This window comes from Protomyctophum bolini, assembly GCF_963924005.1.
Source record: "Protomyctophum bolini genome assembly, chromosome: 2".
In the NCBI taxonomy this organism is placed as follows: domain Eukaryota; kingdom Metazoa; phylum Chordata; class Actinopteri; order Myctophiformes; family Myctophidae; genus Protomyctophum; species Protomyctophum bolini.
The window spans coordinates 6,700,906-6,723,564 of NC_137863.1; the positions used below are offsets into that span (position 1 = coordinate 6,700,906).

The 22,659-nt window shown below is 42.6% G+C and overlaps 1 protein-coding gene across 3 annotated transcripts; it reads left to right on the top strand.

The window, feature by feature from the left end:
* The first annotated feature begins 869 nt into the window (after positions 1-869).
* rbm6 (RNA binding motif protein 6) lies at positions 870-21,002 on the top strand. Of its 3 annotated transcripts, none has more exons than XM_080788197.1 (24): positions 870-987; positions 1,727-1,795; positions 1,993-3,457; positions 3,556-3,645; positions 3,783-3,852; positions 5,426-5,499; positions 8,327-8,401; positions 8,834-9,143; positions 9,464-9,621; positions 10,807-10,907; positions 11,006-11,075; positions 11,489-11,567; positions 12,167-12,228; positions 12,338-12,470; positions 13,764-13,861; positions 14,288-14,531; positions 15,131-15,369; positions 15,773-15,919; positions 16,680-16,754; positions 17,597-17,821; positions 18,411-18,485; positions 18,586-18,689; positions 19,019-19,070; positions 19,183-21,002. In XM_080788197.1, the coding sequence occupies exons 2-24, from the start codon at positions 1,749-1,751 to the stop codon at positions 19,273-19,275; spliced, it is 4,086 nt and encodes a 1,361-aa protein (XP_080644323.1). In that variant the 5' UTR covers positions 870-987; positions 1,727-1,748; the 3' UTR covers positions 19,276-21,002. The 3 variants fall into 3 exon arrangements, with proteins under 3 accessions (XP_080644323.1, XP_080644324.1, XP_080644325.1); XM_080788198.1 differs by having other exon boundaries at positions 16,680-16,745; XM_080788199.1 differs by lacking the exon at positions 19,183-21,002 and having other exon boundaries at positions 18,586-18,723.
* The last annotated feature ends 1,657 nt before the right edge of the window (positions 21,003-22,659 follow it).

Consider the following 22,659-nt stretch of genomic DNA (forward strand, 5'->3'; position numbering starts at 1 on the left):
TTAAAATATCTTATTGGTCTGCTATTTCTTCATATAGGCCTAATGGCCTATATATATTTTTTAATGCTGTCTCTTTATGTTGCTCCTTTGGTCAGTTTCACAAGTTGCTATAGGCCTACTGTAAGTTATTATGAGATATGCTCAAAAACATTTGCTTGTGTTTTGTCTTTATTCGCACTTTATTCGAAACGTAGTAGGCTATTTTCGTTCTGTGGAGAGTAAAGTTTCAGCTGTTGTGGCGTTGTTCGTAAAGTAGCTAATAGCCCACGTTTTGTTTTTCTTAGTTGATTGTAGCTTTTAGCTGAGAAAAGGGGTTTGTTAAAATGCTTGTTAACTAATAAACTTAGCAATATTACTAAACTGCAACTGTGACACATTCCTTGAAGAATCACTCAACAAAGTTTTGTTTTTTCAGAATATTTGTGGAGACTCATTTAAACCATGTCTTGTTTGAATGTTACTGTTAATAAAACAAATCTGAAATACATTGTAATTCGGTCAAATTGCATTGTTTCTATATTAACTAAGTAAAAAATCATTAAATCATCTGACCGTATTTATTTTATGTGGAAATGTGGAATTGCTCTGACGCATACTGGAGTTATGAATGAATAGATAGCACCAAAATGGTATTTGTAAGTCAAATGTATGAAATGTGGAAAAAGAGCAAACATCTTATTATGCTTAAAATACCTTTATTACAGTAGGCCCTGGCCCCTACAGTCATTGAGTAATGAGTACCAGCTGCTCCTTGCCTAAAGTGGAAATTTGTTGTACGCAAACTCGGGTACAATAAAGTTAGAAAAAAAGAAAAGAAAGAAAACAGCTCAGATTTGGCCTCCATCTTTGTTTCTGTGCAGACAGACCTAAATCTATGAGACAGACACACAGACACAGTCAGAGCGTAGGAGACAGACAGGCTGTATCCGTATCGTATCCTGATAAGACTGAAATCCCTTCATCCTCCATAGTGGACTATATATAAAGGTTAGTATTTCAATATATATCGCACTGCCAGCTTGTTAAAAAATATATGATACGAGATAATTATGATATTAGTTATTTGATGCACGTTTCAGATCGTTTTCTTAACCTCTCCACATAGCATTAGCTTCTAAGCTAATGTGGCTAAGCGCGTCACCTTTTTTCCACAATGGCCTTGATAGAGTCGGTAATAAATGAATTCACGTTACTCCAATAGTGCTATAATTTCCTGAATTAAACTGGATGGACAATCATGGCCACAATTCACCTGCATTTGCTTTTAGGTCTAGGACGGATTAGATTATTGTCAATATCAATAGGCCGGGACGCCGGGTGGTTTGTAGCCGGCTAACGTTAGCCTGCAGTGTTAAAGCCTCATTATAACCCGTAATACCACGGGCTGGCGTCGCTTGCAAAAATAGACGTGCAAGCTAAGGGCAGGCTCATACTACAATGATACTTCAGTAGCCAAATTAGCTGTGTGAGCTTGTAGATAAGCTATTTTAGTTTTCACATTTATAGCCTATTTGAAAAATCTAGTCTGATGTTGAATTATATTGTAAGACAGTCATCATACTGTATGTTCAGGAAAGCATCATTATGTTCAATTTAAATTATTGTATTATATATTATTGAGTCGGTGGCTGTTTCTTGGCCAAAAGGCCATATTTTAGCTTTCTGTTCCGGTTTAGTAAATTCTGCTGTAAAATGAGACTTAAACTGAATTAAACTCCGCCACCAGATAAGACACGTTCTGGAGGAAAATGTGGGATGGACCTGGACAAAGATCGCGAGGGGGCCCGCCCTTTCGGTAAGCAGACAGAATTGTACTGATGGTGTTACTGAACTCAACATTTGTACATAAGGACTTATATTTGTTCATACTAACTGTGATAATTGCTTAAGTTAAGTAATTGCACTTGAGTTCAATGCTTGTTTATGTTGCTTATTTCGTGGTCTGTGTTTCTTTGCCAAAGCTTAACTTCAAAGTATAAATGTTTGTTCTAGTGGTGACCACCGTGGAGAGATGTTTGCAGGCCGCGATGGTCCCATGCCTGATTTTAGAGGTAGAGATGGGATGAACATGGGTCCCAGGCCTCTAGATGGACCACCCATGGACATGAGGAGGGGTGATGGTCCCCCCATGGACATGAGGAGGGGTGATGGTCCCCCCATGAGAGGACGTGACATGGAACAACGGGATATGCGAGATAGAGATCAAAACAGAGAGTTCTTCAGATCTGATGAAGAGCGAGACTTGAGTCTTAGGAGGCAATATGAAATGTCAATCAGAGACAAGCTGATGACTGCACCTGACTTCATGGGCCCAGGCAGGAACTCGGCAGACATGGAAGACAGGGGTATGCCACAGAGGGAGCCAATGAACAGGTTAATGGACATGAGAGACAGAGAGATGCATCGCTACGATAAGAAAGACATGGATGGGAGGAGAGGATTTCCCTCAGAACCAATGGGAAGAAATGATGGGTTTAGGGACATGCGTGATAGGCCTCCAATGGGCAGGGATGACATTGATGGCTGTGATATGGACATGTCTTCACGTGAGAGGAGGATGGACTTTGACAGAAGAGGTGGCCCACCGTTTAATGCAAGAGGAGGATTTGATTCCGATATGGACTTCAGAAATCGCCCTGGACCTGAATTCAGAGATAGGGACCGGTCTCCCATAAGGTTCGGAAACGATGATCGTCCCCCGATGGAAAGGGGAAGACCAGGCTTCAGAGGTGCAGAAGGCGCACACAGAGACAGAGAGTTCCAGCATTCAACCGATAGCCCCCCAATCGACCACTACAGAAGTGGTGAAGAGATGACTCTGGCAGAGGAATGGAAGAACCGTCGCAAGGAGAAACCCCCCGTGACAAATATGTTGAAAGGTATGATCGATCAAAATGCACCTCCAAGCTTTGGCAGAGAGAGTATTCTCGGAGCCCCGCCACCATTCAGTGACAGGGAAAGGCAGCCTACAGAGTTCCCTGGGAAAGATGCTGGCTTCCCCCGTGATCAGTTTGCTGCCAGGGATCTGCCCTCAGTTGGCCTCAAAGCTCCACTCGACCTGCCATTCCCAGAAATGGGTCTTCCAGGTTTGCTTGGTAGAGCGCCTGAAAGTAAACTTTGGCTTGGTGAAAGGGATCCCAAGCAAAATCAAAACGATGGAAGGCCCCCTTACCATCAAGATAAGAATGAAAAAAATCAGGGACCTCCAAGTGAAGGCTTCAAAGGGCTTAAGGCTATAGTGCATGATCAGCGACCTGATAGGGCTATTAAGATCGAACCTGAGTTCCAAAGTGGCAGTGCTACAGAAGGGAGAGACCAGGACTACAGGGACATTGATTATAGAACAGGGTCTGTGAGATCTTTTGATTACAAACACGAACCATTTCAAGCACCGGAGAAAGTTCTGAAAGAATCCAAACCTTTCCCACCACCGAAATTTAGTGATTCTGGTTCACAGGTAAGTTTCATTTTTGTGAAAATTTCTTAGGAATAGGAACCTCTTGTGATTTTTTTCATGCTTGATAACTGTTATTTGATTACAAATGTCCATGAAAGGATCAAGATTACAGGAGTGCATCTGTGGAGGACAAAGTTTCCAATACAATATCCATAATTGGCATTCCAAAGACTGCTACAATGGAGCAGGTAAGAATGAAGAATGAGAAACGATCCATGTTTTAGGCCATTCAAAATGTTCTTGTCTTGATTTGAATGAGTAGTTTTGGTTGACTGCCATGAGTCTTTATATTTTTCTTTCTTTCTTTTTTACTTTTCTTCACCAGATTCTTGGTGCCTTTGCTGTTCGTGATGGCGTTCCAATGCAGGGGATGAAAATAAAAAGTGTTGTCCCAGGTGAGAAAAAAGTTGCTTTGTGTAACTTGTTTAGGGCAATCGATCGCCCTTATACCCTACGATATATTTCGCTATTACGACATTCGAAACTTCGCACTCTTCTCTTCTCGAGCTTCTTTGTTGCCTTTGGTTTTCTGGGTCTTGATGAAATCATGCTGTAAGAGAGAGAATGTTCTGTGTCCTGACGACCTAGCCTAGGGATATCAACAGTCCAAGAGGACATATCTGCCTTGGAGAGTTATATTTTTGTTGACCGTCACAAATGTTCTGTGACAACTGACAGACTCGCCGGGTCCTTCAGAGGTGTATAGCCCATTCTCCTTTCTTTTATCCAACTCTCTCAGTGTTGACCTCATCGACAACATGCCTGGAACAGGGATGGTTTTGTTCATGCTGTGCTTAGAACTCAAGCTGTTCATGTCACTGATGGATTGTTGGTACACATGTCAATATGATGTCAAACCCTTTCGTCAAAATTATTACCACAAACATTCCAGAAGCCATAAGTATTTTATTAATCTGTTTATTTAACATTAGATGAGTTCTCTACTCTTCTTATGCAAATCGTCATATCCCCTGTTCGGGGATATGACATACCCGATATCCCCTTCGCTCTCTCTCTCCCCCCGTCTCTCTCTCTCTCTCTCTCTCTCAGGCTCCCCCTCTCTGTCATTCTCTCTCGGCTCCCCTCTATGTCCCCCCCTGCTCTCTACGCCCTCCCCCTACCACTCTCCCCCCTCACTTATTTTGGCTCATGTAGCAAACCCGTTATGTGAGGCTCAGCCAATCACCAGGCAGAATGACATACCTTCCAGCCAATCGCAGCGTGCAATATCTGAGGACGCGTTCGGTCCACACATTTCGTCCTCACATTATGAGGACGTAATATCTGGAATTATTAGTTTTTTTGGGCCAAAGTTTGCCTGGTTCTAGACCCCTGAATCACAATTCTTTACTTGCTTTTGCTCATCCCGACGTTTTCAAATTGTGTCGTGCAATGCAGAGGTCTGGTGTTGCCTTTGTCAATGGCTTCTAACAGGTTGGAGAAACCTTTGCCATTGGGACTACGTTTTTGCTATACACTGACTGGCTAAATGGGCTGGCTACAGAGTGTCCAGATATGTCGGTCAATACTGATTCACCCCGCCACCCCCTCCCCAAATAAAAGAAAAGGGAAAACAGAATTTCTGACAGAATACTGTGGTAAAGAAGTGGCCATTCCGTCTGAATGTGAATATCAAACCAAATAATCTCCATATATGCAGCTTGCATGTTCTGCTAACATGCAGCCTTTAAGTCGGTCTGGGATATCTTACTTTAAACTTAAAGACATAGCTTTAACACATCCTGTCAAACAAATGTCAATGTACTGAAGGCAGGAGAAGAAATAAGTATGAAATGTACCATGTAAAAAAAAAAAGGTATGCGTGTCAAAAGGTGTACATGTTGACACTACAGAAATGCTGACTGTTACATCGATGTGTTCACGAACTACTGTTTTTTTTTACTGGGTGACTGTCCTTACAGGCATTGACTAACAAAAACCCATCTGTATTTCAAATGCTGTCCCCAGGTTACAGCTACGATACGGCCTATGTGGAGTTTTTAAACCTCGATGATGCAGTCCACTTCATGGAGTCGAACAAGGTGGCCCATTCTCGTCACTCTACGAAGGCTGTCTCTCCCACCAGGATTACGGGGGTTGACAGGGCTTTTCAGAGGAAGCGGGAGGGGATGTGGGGTTTGGGGTGAAGTGGTTATTAGGCTTGGGCGGTATCTGTTTATTCATACCTTCGTATCACCAGGTATACGGTATCCGACGATATTTGTGTAAAAAAAAAAAAAAGAAAAAGAAACGCTGCCGGTGTTAGTCTTTGTAGCATGTATGACATTGTCTAATCTAGTCTGATATCCGTGATATGCCTACTTAGACGAGGCTTGCCAACACATCAGTTGGCTGAACGCACTAGATGTGTGGGCTGTGGTGACAGACAGGCACTTTAATAAAATCATGTGGCTAATAAGCTGCTTTTGTAGTTGAAAGAAGTCATGTTAAGGTAAAGTTATAGGTAAAGTCTGTATTTTTGATAGTATTAAATAATTCCGTGGGGATTTCTTGGTACCCTGCCTGGTTTACCGTACCGCCCAAGCCTATGATTATGATTACTGGGCCTGCATTAACTATGGGGGTGGAGATAACTGACTTGACATTCACGGCCGCAGTATTTTGAAAGTAAACAGTTCGCACACCGTCTTTTACTAAAGTAATTCAGTTACTTGTCTATTAATCCAGGATAGTACCTCATGTTACTTGGGTAGCATCTAAGATGAGGTTTAAAGATGCAATGTTTTACTTTTCTCCTGGAAGACACAGATCTTCGCACCCTTATGTCTATCTTTTAACCTTTGTACTGAAGGAATCAGAATGAATTTAATCAGAAAAGGACACACTTCAAACATTGTATTGCATCCTCACCTCCAGCTCAGAAGTTGGTCACTTTGTCCCACTGATGGTGTATTATGACAAAAAGGTAATTCCGGACACTTAATGTGTTGTGACGTGGTGTTCGTTCTGTACAGGACAAGAGCATTTTTAACTCTGCACCACATTGGAATATTGCTATGCTGTTTGCTTTTTTTCTGTGGTCACAAGCTTTGAAGAAGTTCTGTGGTCTTGGGAATACCTGCAAATTGCAATAGTTTAGTTTCTGGTACCTCCTCTCTGTTGCACACTCAGTTTAGGTTGTAATTGCAAACCTGATTGTTTTATCTACATTACGAGCCGAGATGACCATTTTTATAGTACTAGGAGAACACTTGTGTAGTACTTGTGTTGATAGGTTGATACTTGATAGAAGTCTGGTACTATTTGTCTTGATTGTGCATCCTCAAGCCTCTTCAGAGAGGTTTCGTCTTCAATGTTCTGATTCAGTCCTTGATATGGAAACATTCTTGGGCTATTCACGCTCTTTTGCTGTTCTGTGACCTCTTCTTGAACAACGTATACCTTCTGCGTAGTAATCTCCACTACGTGGGCCATTTGTCACAAGATCTTCAGCTTTCACTGGCATGCTTTGTACGTTTCTAACTTCTGGAGTTTTCATCTTGATATAATGGAAGCGCTCTTCAATCAAGTTTTTTTTTTCTTTTTTGCAGTATTTGTGTATAGTAGCCTACACTACGTGAAATGTGTCCTGTGCATTTACCCATCCTAGCTATTAGGAGCAGTGGCTGTCATTAATATGGCACCCTTATGTTGCTCAGGGACACATAGACTGGGCGGGTGAACCGGTGTCTTTCAGACTCTGCTGCGGTCCAGGGGATTAGTCTATCAGATGTTCATTGGGATGACCTCGGGTTTTGATGACTATGCAGATGCTGCATTTAGCGCTGCGCTTTTCCATTGGTAGAGGTTCACTGCAAATGATACCATTGATGGTGTTTACTCTGCAAACTGATAGCTCAACATAAATATTAAGATGCCACCATCAGCTGAAACCGCAATTTATTTTTTATTTAATCCCATTACGATATTCGATTAAAAGCCATTTGGTAGGTGGTAAGCTATAGGGAACCTTTTTCCTTGGTGATTTGTGCTAATTTCCAAATGCATTTATAGATGCATAGCTGGATCTGTTCTCCCCCCCCCCCCTTGGCTTCTTGCAAACTGATATCTGAAAACGAGTGCTGTGGCGGTTTTATATTTCTGATTCCGAGGAGGTTTTATGTTTTCTGAGTACTTTTGTTTTGCGTTTGGTTACTTTTTTTTCCTTTTTCTTTTTAGATTAGTTTTTGGCTTTAATGCCTTTTATTGATAGTTTCAAGTGGAGATAGACAGGAAAGAGGGAGAGAGAGAGATGGGGAAAGACATGCAGCAAAGGTCATGAACGGGTCTCGAACACGCGGCACGCTGTTAGTCAGGCCAGAGCCTATATGTGGCATGCGCCTGGACCACTAGGCCATCGGGTGCTTTTGACATGGACCATTTTAGGCATAAGCTAGTTGTTACCTAGTCACACAATGTGAATTTGTCACTTTGTCTGCCAAGTATATTAACATATACTTGGAAACGGTCTTTAAAGCAATTCGTTATGCTTTTGGTATAAGATGTAGTTTAGTATTCTCAACATTACCACAGTAGTTGCCATGGTTTGCTTCAGTTTGCAGTCCTTATTGACTGTTGAATTTTCTTTATTTCCTAATGGCAACTATCATTTTGGTAGTCATATCCTCATTATCAGAGATATGTAATATTTCATTTCCTTGCAAGGATTTTACCGTAGTAGATCCTCGCAGGTCTGTCCTTTTTGTGCACAGTGCACACACAAACCTGGCTGTCCTTGTCACCCTCAACACTGAGGTAGAAGGCTGTACCTGCCACAGTGCATGTTGGGAGTCATTTGACTATGTTATATAGATGTCAGTCAGTATTGTTACCGGTTGATGCACTGACTGTGACTGTTTTTACTTTCAGGGCTCCCTCAAGGTTGGTGCTAAAACTGCCTCCATGAAATACGTCCAGCCAGTCAAGAGTGAGAGAGATCTGCATGTGAGTGACACTGTTTTATCTCTACCATCATTGTATTAATACGCTTTACTACAGTGGTTCGCAAAGTGGGGTTCTTGAGGGGGGTTCAGGGTGTCCCCAGCAAAATGAGGAACAATTTAACCACTTTAACTTTCTTTAACCCTATTTTGTACTGAGCTACAAGATTGCAATGTGTCAAATTGTGGTGCGTTGTGAACTCGCACTCACTCGGCAATTAGCAATGTTCGAATTTCGGCTTTAGGTCAAAATCTGTAAATGGAAAAGATTTCTTTTTTCTTATGCGTGTCCCTGGAGCAAAATCTTTCAGATGTATGATTTGCAGCCAAATACATATCAATTTGGGGGCCCCTTGACACGAAAATGTTTGAGAACCACTGTTTTACTCTGTCATGAATTTCGATTCTTGATCTTTATCCTTTTTTTATAATTTAGGAGTCCCTTCCCCAAAGACCTACAATACCCCAAGTTCTTCAGGAGGCCCTGTTGCCCGGTCCAGGTGAGCTCTTGTTGGACAGTTCAAAGAACAACGTGAATGGCTCCCAGCAGCAGGCCCCAGAGCTGCTGGAGCCTCTGCCCCCCTGGCAGAGGAACTGTGACCTCACTCCGGAGGCCTGGCAGCAGCAGGTGGACCAGCAGCTCAGACAGCAAGACGCGGAGCTGCAGTCTGAGGCCTGGGCCGGCCGCAACGCGCCACGCCACGGCCCACCCCCCCACGGTGACCCCATCTTCAAAGAGAGCAAGAGTGAGTTTCATTTTGCTTAACCCATTTTTGACTTGAGATCAGATTCTAAAAATGTCTGTTTGAAAATGACAGTTTTCTGAAAAAGCTATGTTTCTATGTCAGTCGTTCTTCGATTTTTCAAAAATATCAGACCTACAAGCTCGTAGCGTGCCACCGAGTGAGCTTGTAGATCTGCTATTTTCACTGCGCAACACCAGCGTTTGACCTGTATACATGAAGAGCATAATGGGCCTATTTTTGAGGATTCTTGCCTATAACATGCCCAAAATAGGGACTGGTACAAGAGGGCTTAAGTCAACTTTTACTTCATTACTTAACAGCAATGATACTAAAGAACGTGAAGCCCACCACCACAGTGGAGACCATCCTCAAAGCCCTGGACCCCTTCGCATATCTGGACGAGAGGAACGTTCGCCTGGTCAAGGGCAAGACACCCGGTGCCAAATGCTTCTGCTTCGTAGACATGGACTCCCACGAGGTATTGCACACAACACTAACACTGATATTCAAAAGGATCATACATGCTGTGATCCCCCCCCCCCCCTAAAACATGTTCATCAAGTACTATGAGGAAGAGATTTGATTCTTCAAAAAAGTTGTACAGAAAGTGTTAAAATCACTTTATGTGGCCACAACCAACAGTTCATTAACCCATTCTGACCGGGCACCCATTTTGGTGTTAGCATCATGTTATGCTTTACCTATTGAAAAATAGCAGATCTACAAGCTCATATCGCGCCACCGAGTGGTGCGATACGAGCTTGTAGGTCTGCTATTTTTGAAAAATTCGAAGAACGACTGACATTTTTAGAATCTGATCTCAGGTCAGAATGGGTTCATCAGACCAGTGTGTGTCCAGTGGAAACCTCGAATGAATCTGATCTCAGGTCAGAATGGGTTAAGTATACCTTGTTTTCACCTTAGCACTACCCACCTGAACTTAAGCTTATTAGGGGTTAGGGTTATGATGATGACACAAAAAGTGGTGTAATTCGATTGGGCCTTTTGACAAAAAAGCTTTCAGGAAGAAACCACAAATACACAGGGATTTGAATATTATTATAACCACACCTGGGGGTCTATTTGAGTAATGTTAACGGCATAGACGCTGTTAGGGAAATATACTGATTCCCTTTGTTAGTTCATAGATACACATTTTTAAATTACTTAGACATGTTCAAACCTTTAACCTTTTATCTACAGATTGTGTGTGCTCGGCTGAGCAGCAGGGGAGGCGTGTGAGTCAAGGCTCTGTACCTACGTATCAGACTTTGATTCACTCCTTTCTCTGTCTTTTAAGGGCCTAGACGCCAAGGTCAAGTCTTGTCTTTCTGGTTCAGGCTGGTTACTCCCTGGCATATCGCCTGTGAGATTTACCACTTGGCCAGAAAGACACACCCTCTCAGACATCCTGTTCATCCAATATATACCATTGTATGTGCTTTTATGCCTCTTATGTCTATCCAACTGTCTCCATAAGAGGTAGTTGTATTCTCATCAGTCGACTTAATCTTCTGTTTAATAAATAACCACTCATGAGGCCAAACTGCTTTCAGACCTGACTTTATTTCACTGAAATGTTCTACGACAACGCATACAAAACAGAAAAAGTATAAAAACCACGGCACTGCATCTTTAATTTGTTATTTATATTGTTTTGTAGCAAGTGGTGCGTCTGGTTGAGCTGCTCACCAAACCACGGCCCCTCAACGTTGACGGTGTCAGAGTTTATGCTGAGGTTGCCAAACCTCTAAAGAACCAAAAGTGAGTATTCAGCTTGGAATATTGTCATAAAATCATTTCCTGTAATGTAAATCATCACAAGTCATTCACAAGTGATGTATTTCCTTTTCTTATTCAAGCATCAAGAGAGAATCGGACAAACCATTCACGTCTATTCTGGGGTACCCACCGGACGCCAATATGATGGAGGTAGGTCTGAGGCCATTTTGTTCCAGTTTTGTAATTTAATCAACTGAAGATGTGACGGCATTGGCCTTGACCCTTTAGACCAGTGGTTCCCAGACGTTTTAGCTCAAGTCCAAAAGAGAAATTTGAGGTCTCCCTGGGACCCAAACTAGTGATAATACACTCCTGGTACACACACATTGTGAGCTTGTAGATCTGCTATTTTCACTATTCATTTTTATTCTTTTTATTTGGGGAGGGGTGTTCTTTTGAAAAAATGTTGGGGCTGTTTTTCGGCCACTGCGTTCGACAAGCATCGTTTGTCAAAAGTGACTTATTTACGAGTACGACTCAGCCACTAATCGTATTGTTGTGAAGTATAAATGAGCCTTTAGTAGTACTGAAATACAACCCACTTTTTTGTTTTGTGATTTCAGCCGCCACCGATTCCAGATTTCTCTCTGCAGTATTCACAACATCTGCAGCAAGCAGTTCATCCACCAGCTGACATGCAAGGTCAGATTTCCTCAAACATGGAATATCTTAGCCTTCATACAATGTATATAGATGAATGCTGCACACAGGATGGCTGCACTAGCCTAGTTATAAATTAATGCAAGTGTTTACTAAAGTACTAACATTTTGTTCTATGTTTTAGTAATTCAACACAAATTAATTCATGTTTTTAAAGTTTTTAAACTGGGTTCATTAAAATTTGCCAACATTAAGGACTTCAGGATTTCAGTTGTCTTAAATTGATGGGGTAATAAGATGAGTTGGAGTTAGACCATTTTATTAGAAAATTCTGAATTGTTACCACCTCAATTTGTACAAAGTGAATTGAATGAAGTACAAATGACCTGGTTGATTAAACATGGTTGTATGTTTACATACTGTATAATATCTGTGCAGCCATAACCCACTCCAAACCAATCCCTGAAAGTTGGCAACCTTGCACGACTGACACAGATTATTTAACAATGATGTAAAACTAGAGTGCAGATGCCTGCCGATACCCTGAAACTACTAGTTTCAGACACAACCAACAGGTGCTATGAACAGTGTAAACCTTTCCTTGTAGACAAAATGTCTTAACAAGTCATGTATTTCCCCAGGTGATCCAATGGCTGGAAGTATGAACCCACCTCTATTACCAGACCCCAGCGGCTACACCCAGGTGGGTGCTCTCTCTCAAAGGTCAATGCCCAAAAACGAACCATACTGTCTGCCCTGCCACAGTAGTTGATTAACATGGCGCCTCCCTTCCCTTGCCATTCATTCTATAGGGAGTTGTCTACGGAGAGAACCCTGCTGTGGACCCGTCGTCCTACCATCAGGCGATGGCGCCGGCTATGTCTGCAGAGGCAGCCGCAGCCGGGATGATGGCCGCAGAACACGGAACGGAGGTTTACATCTATGGTACGTATGAGAGCCTCCGTCCGGTATTGATCCCGTGGGTTGGACCTGGCTGACGCGCTGCTGATAGACTTGTACTGTTCGCTGTGTGTCGGCGCTCCAATGATAAACACAGGCAGCTCTTCGTGCTTTTAAATATTTATTTATTGCTTCACCTGTTCACCATAGTCGGTACAGCATCTGCGTTCTCATAAAACAACCCATAATTAGAGACAGATAAATAAACATTTCAGACAAACAAACATTTCGCTTCACAGGGTTTGAACCATAGACTGTAAAAAAATATGGACAAAGCGTTCCGCGGGTCTAACGTGAACGTAAAATGAAGCCTGTCAGTCCTTGCAATGGAAGTGGGACCATAATTTTCCAAAAAGAATATTATGACATTAGCAATGAGACTTTAAACTAGTGACTGGAAGCAAAAAGTATTCATGACCATGTTTATTAAGGTAATACAGTCTAGGTGAAGTTGGGCCCAAATACATGGACTTCTATGGGGCTATGGGTTTTTTTGAGCCCAATGAGAGCGCCACAACAGGCCATTATATGAACTTTCATTTCCTTAGTGGCTTCACAAAATATCCGTCTGACTGCCCCCCTGGTTTGAACAACTGACATACCTGCGGTCAAAAACCATTGCCCTTCCGGGTCAATCCTCCCTACAGATGCCAGTGAACCTGGTGCTTATAAGGATAACAGCGCCACCCCATGGTCACAAATTCACTTGATAATTGTACTCATTTGGCCCTTACAGTACGAGACAACTAAAGCACCCAAGTTTGTTGTTCCGCTATTTCGGTGCGTGACATCAGCTCGCAACTTAAAGGACCACTTGACCAGCTCCCATTAAAAATGGGACCCAATGCCTCCCTACTCAGCATTAACCCATTTTGACCTGAGCTCAGATTCTAAAAATGTCTTCTACATCCAGACAGTTTTCTGAAGAAGCTATATTTCTATGTCAGTTGTTCTTCGATTTTTCAAAAATAGCAGACCTACACCAAAAGAAGGGCTGGGATTGGGGTGTCATGGGTGTACTTGTACATCATGGCTGGGGGATGCACTTGTCCTCATATTATATGAAGATAATATTGAACATGGGCAAAGTGCTCCTTATGTATGAATTAGGTTTCATGAACCTGTTCTCTGTTGAAGTTGAGACTCTTTTTGGAAATGTAAGATTGCTTTTTTTTTCTCTCCACATTGTTTTTATGTGGAGAGTTATGCTGCTGCAAAGCCAGCCGTGCTTTTGATGTTTGTACTGCAGTGTAATAGTGTATGTTTGTCCCTCTATAGGCTCTGAGACTCCAGACATGACGGGCTACCTCTATGATGGTACATCCGGCTTCTTCTACGACCCCCAGACCACTCTGTATTACGACCCCAACTCCAGGGTGAGAATATCACACTGACCATATTCACTTTCACAAAGCGTTCTTTTTGCTCTTGTCATATTCTGCTTTCATTTCAACCTCTTACCTAGCACGCTTCCTGCCAATACCGTAGATCTGCGGCATTTAATAAATATGATCCTTGGAGAAAGTATTAAGGGTGGACCTCATTTACAATGATGCATAGATTAATGACAACATTATGACGGGTTAAAATTATGATAATTTATGAAGAGGAAACTAGGGCTTAAGTGGCTAAATAGACTAATCAAATTACTAGAATATCAATTAGGATTTTTTTGTTGATATCAAAAAACAACTCTGATATTTGATTAAGTAGTGGCTAGTTGCAGCCCTACTCGGTTCACTCACTCTCATCTGCCTCTTGTCCTATTTTCTTTTGCTTTTGTTTTCTGTGTGCATGTGTAGTATTTCTACAACTCCCAGACCCAGGAGTACTTGTACTGGGATGGACTGTCCAAGACCTACATCCCCGTACCCAGTGGTGGCTCCACAACAGAGACCCCTGCAGTGAGCCAGCAGCCTGTGGCTCTGAGCGCTGAGGTCCAGGCCATTCTGGCCAACCCGGCCGCGGACGCTCCTCTGGAGATGAAGAAGCCTGCAGAACCCACGGCACCACTCCAGTCCACTGCCACTTTACCTCCCCCTATCGGTAGGCTTGGCACAATCTTTATTTTTTTGTTTGTTGCAGTTTTCCATTCATAAATGGTAAATGGTGCATTTATATAGTGCCTTTTATCCAAGGCGCTTTACATAGATTGTGCATCAATTCACCCATTCACACACACACATCCATACACCGATGGTGGCGGAAACCACGCAAGGCACCAACCAGCACATCAGGAGCAATTAGGGGTTCAGTGTCTTGCTCAAGGACACTTCGACACTAACTCTGGGGGAGTCCGAGTTCGAACTGGCAACCTTGCGGTTACTATCCAGCCACTCTACCCCTGAGCCACAGCCGCATTCATCTGTATGAATCAATTGAAAAATGTTTATGATACATTTCCAAATATTTTCAGAAATAGCAGATATACATGCATTGTGAGCTTCTTAATCGGAAATATATGATTTGACAATTTGAAAAATATATATTTTTGAAAGTATCAAAATGTTATGTAGCCTATTTTGTCATATCTGGCAAGTGCTATGTTTGTTGACTTTTAAATTTTGATGTATGTGTTCCAATGTTCAGTGCCAAAAACAATTCAATCATTAATCACTATTATGACACTTCCTTCATCTTCAAAGAAAATGTCCAGAGTATGAAGGACGTTGCTCCAGAAGTCAAGCCTCCACCGGCCCCAGATGCTGCTGCCCCTCCTGCTCCTGCCCCTGCTGCTGCTGCTGTTGTTGCTGCCCCGCCGCCCACTGCCACCACACCAGAGTCTGCCCTGCCCTCCTTACCGCTGACCCCTGAGAAGAGGGAGGACGACGACTCCAAGAAGGACAATAGAGAAGAAAAGCCCAGAAGCCTTGCTGCTGTCAAGGTACAGTACGGTAGCTCTTTGAACAATGCTTCACGTGATGTGTGGTGAAATGATGTGATGAAAACATTTGAAGTGGGGTTATTTTCTATTTTATCATAAGTCACTTGATCACAGTGCATTATCCTGTTCATACCGCGGCTTGCAAAATCTCCATAATTGCCAAAATAAATTATTCAGAAAGCCTTCCATGACACGTCTCTGCCAATCAGTCCAAAGTGGTCTGTTGTAGGTGCTGTGAAAGCATAAATGATGATATACATGTAGGTACCCTTCATTGAAAAATACATTACAGTATGTGTACTCAATAGCACATGGTGAGCATTGTGTTGACTGTCCTCAGTAGCACATGGTGAGCATTGTGTTGACCGTCCTCAATGGTGAGCATTGTGTTGGCTGTCTTTAGATCATGAAAGACATGGAACGCTGGGCAAAGATCCAGAACCGTCAGAAGGACACCGTCCGCTCCCCGTCCCCCGTCCTGAAGCTTGGACACGACGACAAGAAGACCTCCAAGGCAGCCGATGCAGGGTTCGCCATCTTTGCCAAGGCGGTAAGAAGGGGATGCTATATCTTCTATGTCCAAATTATTTTATTAATTTTAATTTGTATTGTGTTATCACTTTAGTGTCACTGTTGTTGTACCTTACTGACTCACCTGCCAGTGAGGATTCCCCACCGGGAGGGCATAGAGCCTTTCTTCTATTCCTCCTGGGTTATCCCAGCCTGTAGCATTATACAGTGATATCACCCTCCTGGCTTTCCTCCTGTGTGTTTGTATAGTACTGAATGTACTTTACCACTGCTCCACCTGAACGGCCTACTGTCATTTTCAAATGGAACGTTGGGTACCGGCTGCTGACTAAATGCTTACGTCATCACTGGAAGCCCAAATCTGATTTTGGCCTATCCAGATTAGAGTTCTCAACGGGCCTGAATATTAAGGCCCTGCCCTAACAATATATGTATACTGTGTATATTTAAAAAAAATCATGGAGGCCCAGTCCGGCCCTACTGATTAGCATACATTTTAAGGCCCAGGTTTGGAATCGCATTGGTTTGATCAAGTCTGAAAATGCATGAAAATTACTTTTGAAAATCAGATTTGCACCACATTCCTGGGAGGGGGTTGAAATGTGAATCTGAATTGGACTTAGTTGCTCATCTGCAAGCTCACAGTGAGCTTGTAAATCTACTATATTTGTACATCTTTGTACAAACAGATTATAACTGAAGTATTAATACTCACACCTATGTCGGACTCATTACTGATCAAATAATGTGTTATCCTCTATTTGTGTCTCTCTACACAGGGTGCTGGAGATGATCTCTTCAAGAAGCCCATGGCTCCTCCTAAGAAAGATCATGAGAAGGGAAAGGTGAGAAAGGTGATGATCACATAAACACAAATACAGTGGAAAAGAGATTAGCGGTGTGGAGATCAAGTAAACAGAATTTAGCGGTTCGGGGAAAAAACCAGCGGACTCATCTAATTTAAAGCCGCAAACCAGAACAAAGCGTGGCTCTGTTTCTGTGTGTTTGTGTCTCTGCTCGTCCGGAGCTAATCTGGCATACTGCAAGACCGATCAACACCAAACTTTATATGCAGTACACTGCCAGTAGGCCACAAAAGCATATCCACTAATTTCTTTATGTTTTATATTTAAAAAAAACCTCGTGTGAAAGACACTGCAAGAAGATATAGCGCCGATAAAAGCGCTCGTCGACCGTTTCTGAATAACTAGCAGGTTTGATATTTGGCTCTCTCGCCGACTGGACATCCTACAGTATTAACTGAGTTGTGACAGCGCTCCGAGAATATTACAGCCAATGAGAGCACAGGACAGCTGTGCTCACAGACACTGTCTGTTGACTGTATTGATAGATGATAATATATATATATATAACCTTTATTCCTTGGGTCCCTGTGTCGTAGATATATTATCCCAATGTTGCTGTTAAATAGTCTATAAAACCAACGCATTTCACTTGAATAATGTTGATAAAACCTCCCTCCCCAGCGTCCTTTGAGCTCTCTGGGTCTGCTAGCGTCAGACTACGGTGTTTTAAAATGTGCCTCCCTCCCCAGCGTCCTTTGTTGTTAAAATGTGCCTCCCTCCCCAGCGTCCTTTGTTGTTAAAATGTGCCTCCCTCCCCCCAGCGTCCTTTGAGCTCTCTGGGTCTGCTGGCTTCAGACTACGGTGTTTAAAATGTGCCTCCCTCCCCACAGCGTCCTTTGAGCTCTCTGGGTCTGCTGGCTTCAGACTACGGTGCCGGCAGCGACGAGGAGGTGGAGGAGGAGAAACACGACGCTCCGAAGCCCTCCAAGAGCAACAAGGATGACAAGGACGACAAGCTGACGGACTGGAAGAAGATGGCCTGCCTGCTGTGTCGACGGCAGTTCCCCAATAAGGACGCGCTCATCCGCCACCAGCAGCTCTCTGACCTGCATAAGGTAGGGCTGTCCTGATCATGACATTGTACTTCAATTGCCATTAAAACTCTTTCAGCGCCACCTGGTGGTCACCAGTTTAGGCTTTGAGTGCCAATTCTCCCATTAAAAAAGAAATAATTATGCATGTAATGTGCATGTCATCACCTGTACACCAGATTAGAGGTATTTTCAAAATATGGATAAAAAAAGAATAAAGGGATCACGTCTTGTCGTCCGTGGCATCCGGTACATAATTGGCAATTAGCAAAAATTAAAATGTCTTAAAAAGTTTTGCTTTTAAGCTTTGTAAACCAAACTAACCAAAAGAATATACAAAAGAAATTACTGACATATTTAATAACTTAATACTTTCAAACGTTTAAAACAATATATATTGGAAATGGCAGATACACAATAATGCAAAAATAATTGTGATTATCTCAAATAATTATGGTTAGGTGATCATGTAATAATTGTGACAGACGTGTATCACTGTTTTTACCATCAACTCATAAGCACACACACACAGGGGAAGGTTTTTACCCAGTAGAGAGACAGCCACCGGCTGTAGTGTATGCATTCACATCTCATAGCCGTGTCTGTCTTACAGCAAAATATGGAGATCCACCTCAAGATCAAACGCTCCAAGAAGGAACTGGAGGCTTTGGAGAACCAGGAAAAAGAGGTAAGCCTCATTAAAACGTCACTCCTGAATGCCGATGAGAACCACATGCATCATCTTCATTGATTCACTGACTTGCTAATCGTCCCCTGTACTCCTGTAGCTGATCGCCAAGGACGCCATCAAGTCTCCAGAGCCCAAGAAGGGAAGGAAACACCATCACCAGCAACAGCAGCATCATCATAACACCTGGGCTGGAAGCTCCAAGTAGGTGGCCCCACCTTTCCTGCAAAATGTCATTGTAAGTCTCTCAACTTAGGGTTGGGATTCTTTTTTGGGGGATTTTAACAATTCCGGTTCCTTAACGATTCCTATATTAATAAATCTATATAAACAGATAGCTTTTGAGAACCACTGGTATTGTATAGCAGTCCACATAGCAGCTCTGACAGTGTGATAAACCTATTCCAGAATTGGTTTCAAATATGATGGAACGGATTCCTCAATTTAGCGTTTGTTCTGCTTTAACCAGTAACCACAGTCGTATAGTTATCCCATCGTCATTAAATATCTGCATCTTTTTGTCCACACCTCAGGGATAACTACAAGGGTAGCGAGAGGCCTGGTCTGGGTGCCGAACCTGTGGAGGTAGGCGTTAAACATTTACGTTTGGCTGCAGAACTTTGTGCCACACATTATTGTCAATATATTAAAAGCTGCTCTCTCTCTCTCTCTCTGCATTTCCTCGCCCCCCCTACAGAAGAAAAAGAAAGAGCCTGTCGTTTGGGACCATGCCACTTACAAGCAAGCTGTACGAAAAGCCATGTTTGCAAGATTTAAGGAGCTGGATTGACCTGACCCCCCCCCCCCCCCCCCGCCATGTGAGGCAGTGGATACCGTGTCACCCTTTGTCTCTGTGAAGAGTTCATCCAGTGGTTCTCAACCTTGTCAAAAGCGTTGGCGGACCACCCGTCTGACCACATTGGCAGCCGAACGTTCAATTTAACGATCGCTCAATCGATTGTGACACAGATTCAACACAGACACAACGAAAACATATTTCGCAAAGGTTTTTAAGAAAAACAGAATAGCATGTCATTTGTTTTACATATGTATTTTTAAATTATATTAATGTTATTAAAATCAATTTTTGGGGGGACCCACCAGTGGTCTTTGGCCCATAGGTTGAGAATCACTGAGTTGATCAGAATGAGCTACCTGCCTTGGAGTGAGAAGTCCCCCCAATCCCCTCACAACGCAGGAGGCTATACCAACCCTCTGTTGCCAGCCCTGTTCGTGAGGCAGAAAAGTCCAATCTGATATGTATTAAATGACGATAAACTCACCAATATGTCTACAGATAGCTTGGGTTATCATTTGTTTCAAAAATAATCCACCCTTATTGTCTTTCAGTGGAAGAAATTGTAACTTAGAGGTTGGAAAGATGGCTTGTGGTTGTGGCTACCTCCCTCTTGCACACTCGAGCGCGCGGCCGTGCGCGCACACACACACACCTCTGCCTGTGTTTACTGCCTCTGCCGTGGCTCGTTCATGTACTTGTTTTGAACTGAGGTTAACAGAATAATGCGATGAGCCAAAAGGCCGCGTTTCTCATCTGCAGTGGACCTGCGAGGGCTTATCTAGAGCAGTGGTTCTCAAAGTGGGGTTCCCAGAGGGTCCTTGAAGGGTTTCAGGGGGTCCTAAATGACTGATTAGGAACCAAATGGAACCATACAGGTCTGTAACTCTTAATGGACACGGTTCAATTTGTACACTTGAGAGTTATTGGGTCCGTGGCCTAATGCATACAAAATTGGGGGTCCTTGAAATTAAAAGGTTTGAACTGGAAAGAAGATGGAAAAAAAATCAAATTAGGTTCGTTTAAGATTTTGGTTTAGGGTTACATGTTTCAGCGTTTCGATCTGCTATTTTCTTTTTTTACCCCCTTTTCTTTAAGCCATTTAGCAACATAGGGGCCACAGCCAGAGGCTATGGCTGGTTGGGGATCCTGTGGCATAGACCAGTATTGTGAACCACTGGTCTAGATAGTTATGCGTCGTTACTGTGTTTTACGGTTTGTGTCGATGATTCCGTTAACTCTAAACTGTTTATTTTTCTGCTCCTAGTATGTTTGACCGATGTACAGTGTTGTGATTAAGTGTCCAAACCTGTTGTGAAGATGTTTCTTTTGTTATGTTTTTTTTTTGTATTTTATGTTCACAAGCTCGCTGCTTGGTTTAAATTTGTTTTAACAGGCGTTTTTTTTTTATACATGGACTATTATCTTTGTATTGGTATTATATGTACCCATGTTTATGTACAAAGAAGTGGACTTGTATAACATGGCATGGTCTGGCAGGGTTTTCCAACCCCCTTTTTTTGCAATTAACACAATGCTCTGTGTTATGAGTGCAAGTCGCTGTCTTTACAGGGAACAGTCCCTCTGTGCAGTTTCTTCTTATTGCCACTGGGTGGCAGCAAGACCCTTTTTATGTTCATATACCTGGGGGAAAAACGAGTTGTTGTGACCTCTTAGCTAAAATGACAATAAAGACATGATAGAAATACTTACACACTGAAGCTTCTCACCTGTATCTTTTCTGTCAATGGACTTACTAAATTAACATTTTCTTTCCAAAGATAAAACAAAACCAACATTGTAACGGATGGTGTTCTTGCCAATGTGAGTCATGCATTGTCTACGTTTCAAACACTGCAAGTCTCCTTTGAATTCTAACAGTAAAAGTAATTAAAATCCCCTCAGGCGAACTTGAGTTGATTTTGAAGCATAGTGTGGTCAGAGTGAAGCCCCAGATGAGATCCTTAACACTGGCCCATGTATTTTATGTTGTATTTATTAGGGGATTAGCGGAGTTGTCTCTGACAGTTCTCTGAGAGCATGGTAACAAGATCTACACTCCTATCCCAAACAGCAGGAACCATTCAGGGCAGTGTATCCCAACATGGGGCCAAGGCAGGCCCCCTTTGGAGGCGTCCAAGAATCGTGATCAAGATCAAACCTTTTTCTATAGGAGGTGATCTTAATTTTTACATCAATACAGTGTTGTAGAAGCTACTTTTAGATAAAACACTTAAATGATGCAGACGTGTATAGCCTATTTAGAAACGGGGTTTACAATACTTAATTGTATCCATGTAAGTAAATGACAAGTAAAACAATATTTTTTTCCCCAAAAATACTTTTAGCTGTGAGAGAAGGGGGGGGGGGGGGGTGCTGCTCCCCCACCCCCCACCACACCCCTGCTCTTGCACCCCCAGATGTCCATCTGACTGTCAAAACTAGTTTGGAAAGTCTGTCCAAAACGTGTGCTGACCTTGAGACTTTGTCTGTTTGGAGGCAGTCCAAAAATGTTAAACAAAAATCTGAACTATTTCATTCATTATATTGCTTGTAGGCTATATGTTTGCAATGTCGTCATAGTATAACTTGTCGTATATACAGAACTTTTTTATTTCTTTTTTTAATAAAATCTACAGTAGGTTGGATAAGTCCCCTATTTGTACAAGAATTAGGGCGTAAGTGTCCAAAAAACAAGTGTGTGTGACGTGTGTGCAATTTGTGGCGGGGTTCTCAGCTTTAGTCAGATGTAAGAAAGGGGGGTTCCAAGGAAAACAAGATTGGGAACTACTGCTTCAGGCAGAGTTCTCCTGATGAGGGCCAGATTCCAACACCTTTTTATCAGTGATAGGCTTCAGTGCAGAAAATGTACTCACACTTGGTCCTGAAGTGTTTCTGACAAAGAACCCAAAACTATGCTCTATGATGACATCTGTGCTTTGTGCAATAACAGTAGAAAGAATTTCCTTCGATTTTACGTCATTAAGAAGTTGTCTTTCATATTGCCTGTCTTTCGTGTATCCATGAAGCTCTCACTACTTGAGCCAAGAAAGAGCAGGTATATAAATCAGGCTTATCGAGGGGTCAAATCTCAAAGGTAAACAACTAAAACATTACAGACTGCTCTCAGAGGCATTGACTGTGGAGCCTGGAAAAGAGTGTTGCGTTGTGCGGCGTGCCCTGGCAACAAAGACCGATGAAAGCACAATAAATAACCACACCACACCCATTATCTCAGGTACTAAAAAGTGAACACCCCAGATTCACAACTAATTTGACTACTCCTCGGTCTGGGGCCCATGACCCATAGTTTGACTACTCCTCGGTCTGAGGCCCATGAGTCATGACCCATCGTTTTGCAACCCATTTTGATAGTCT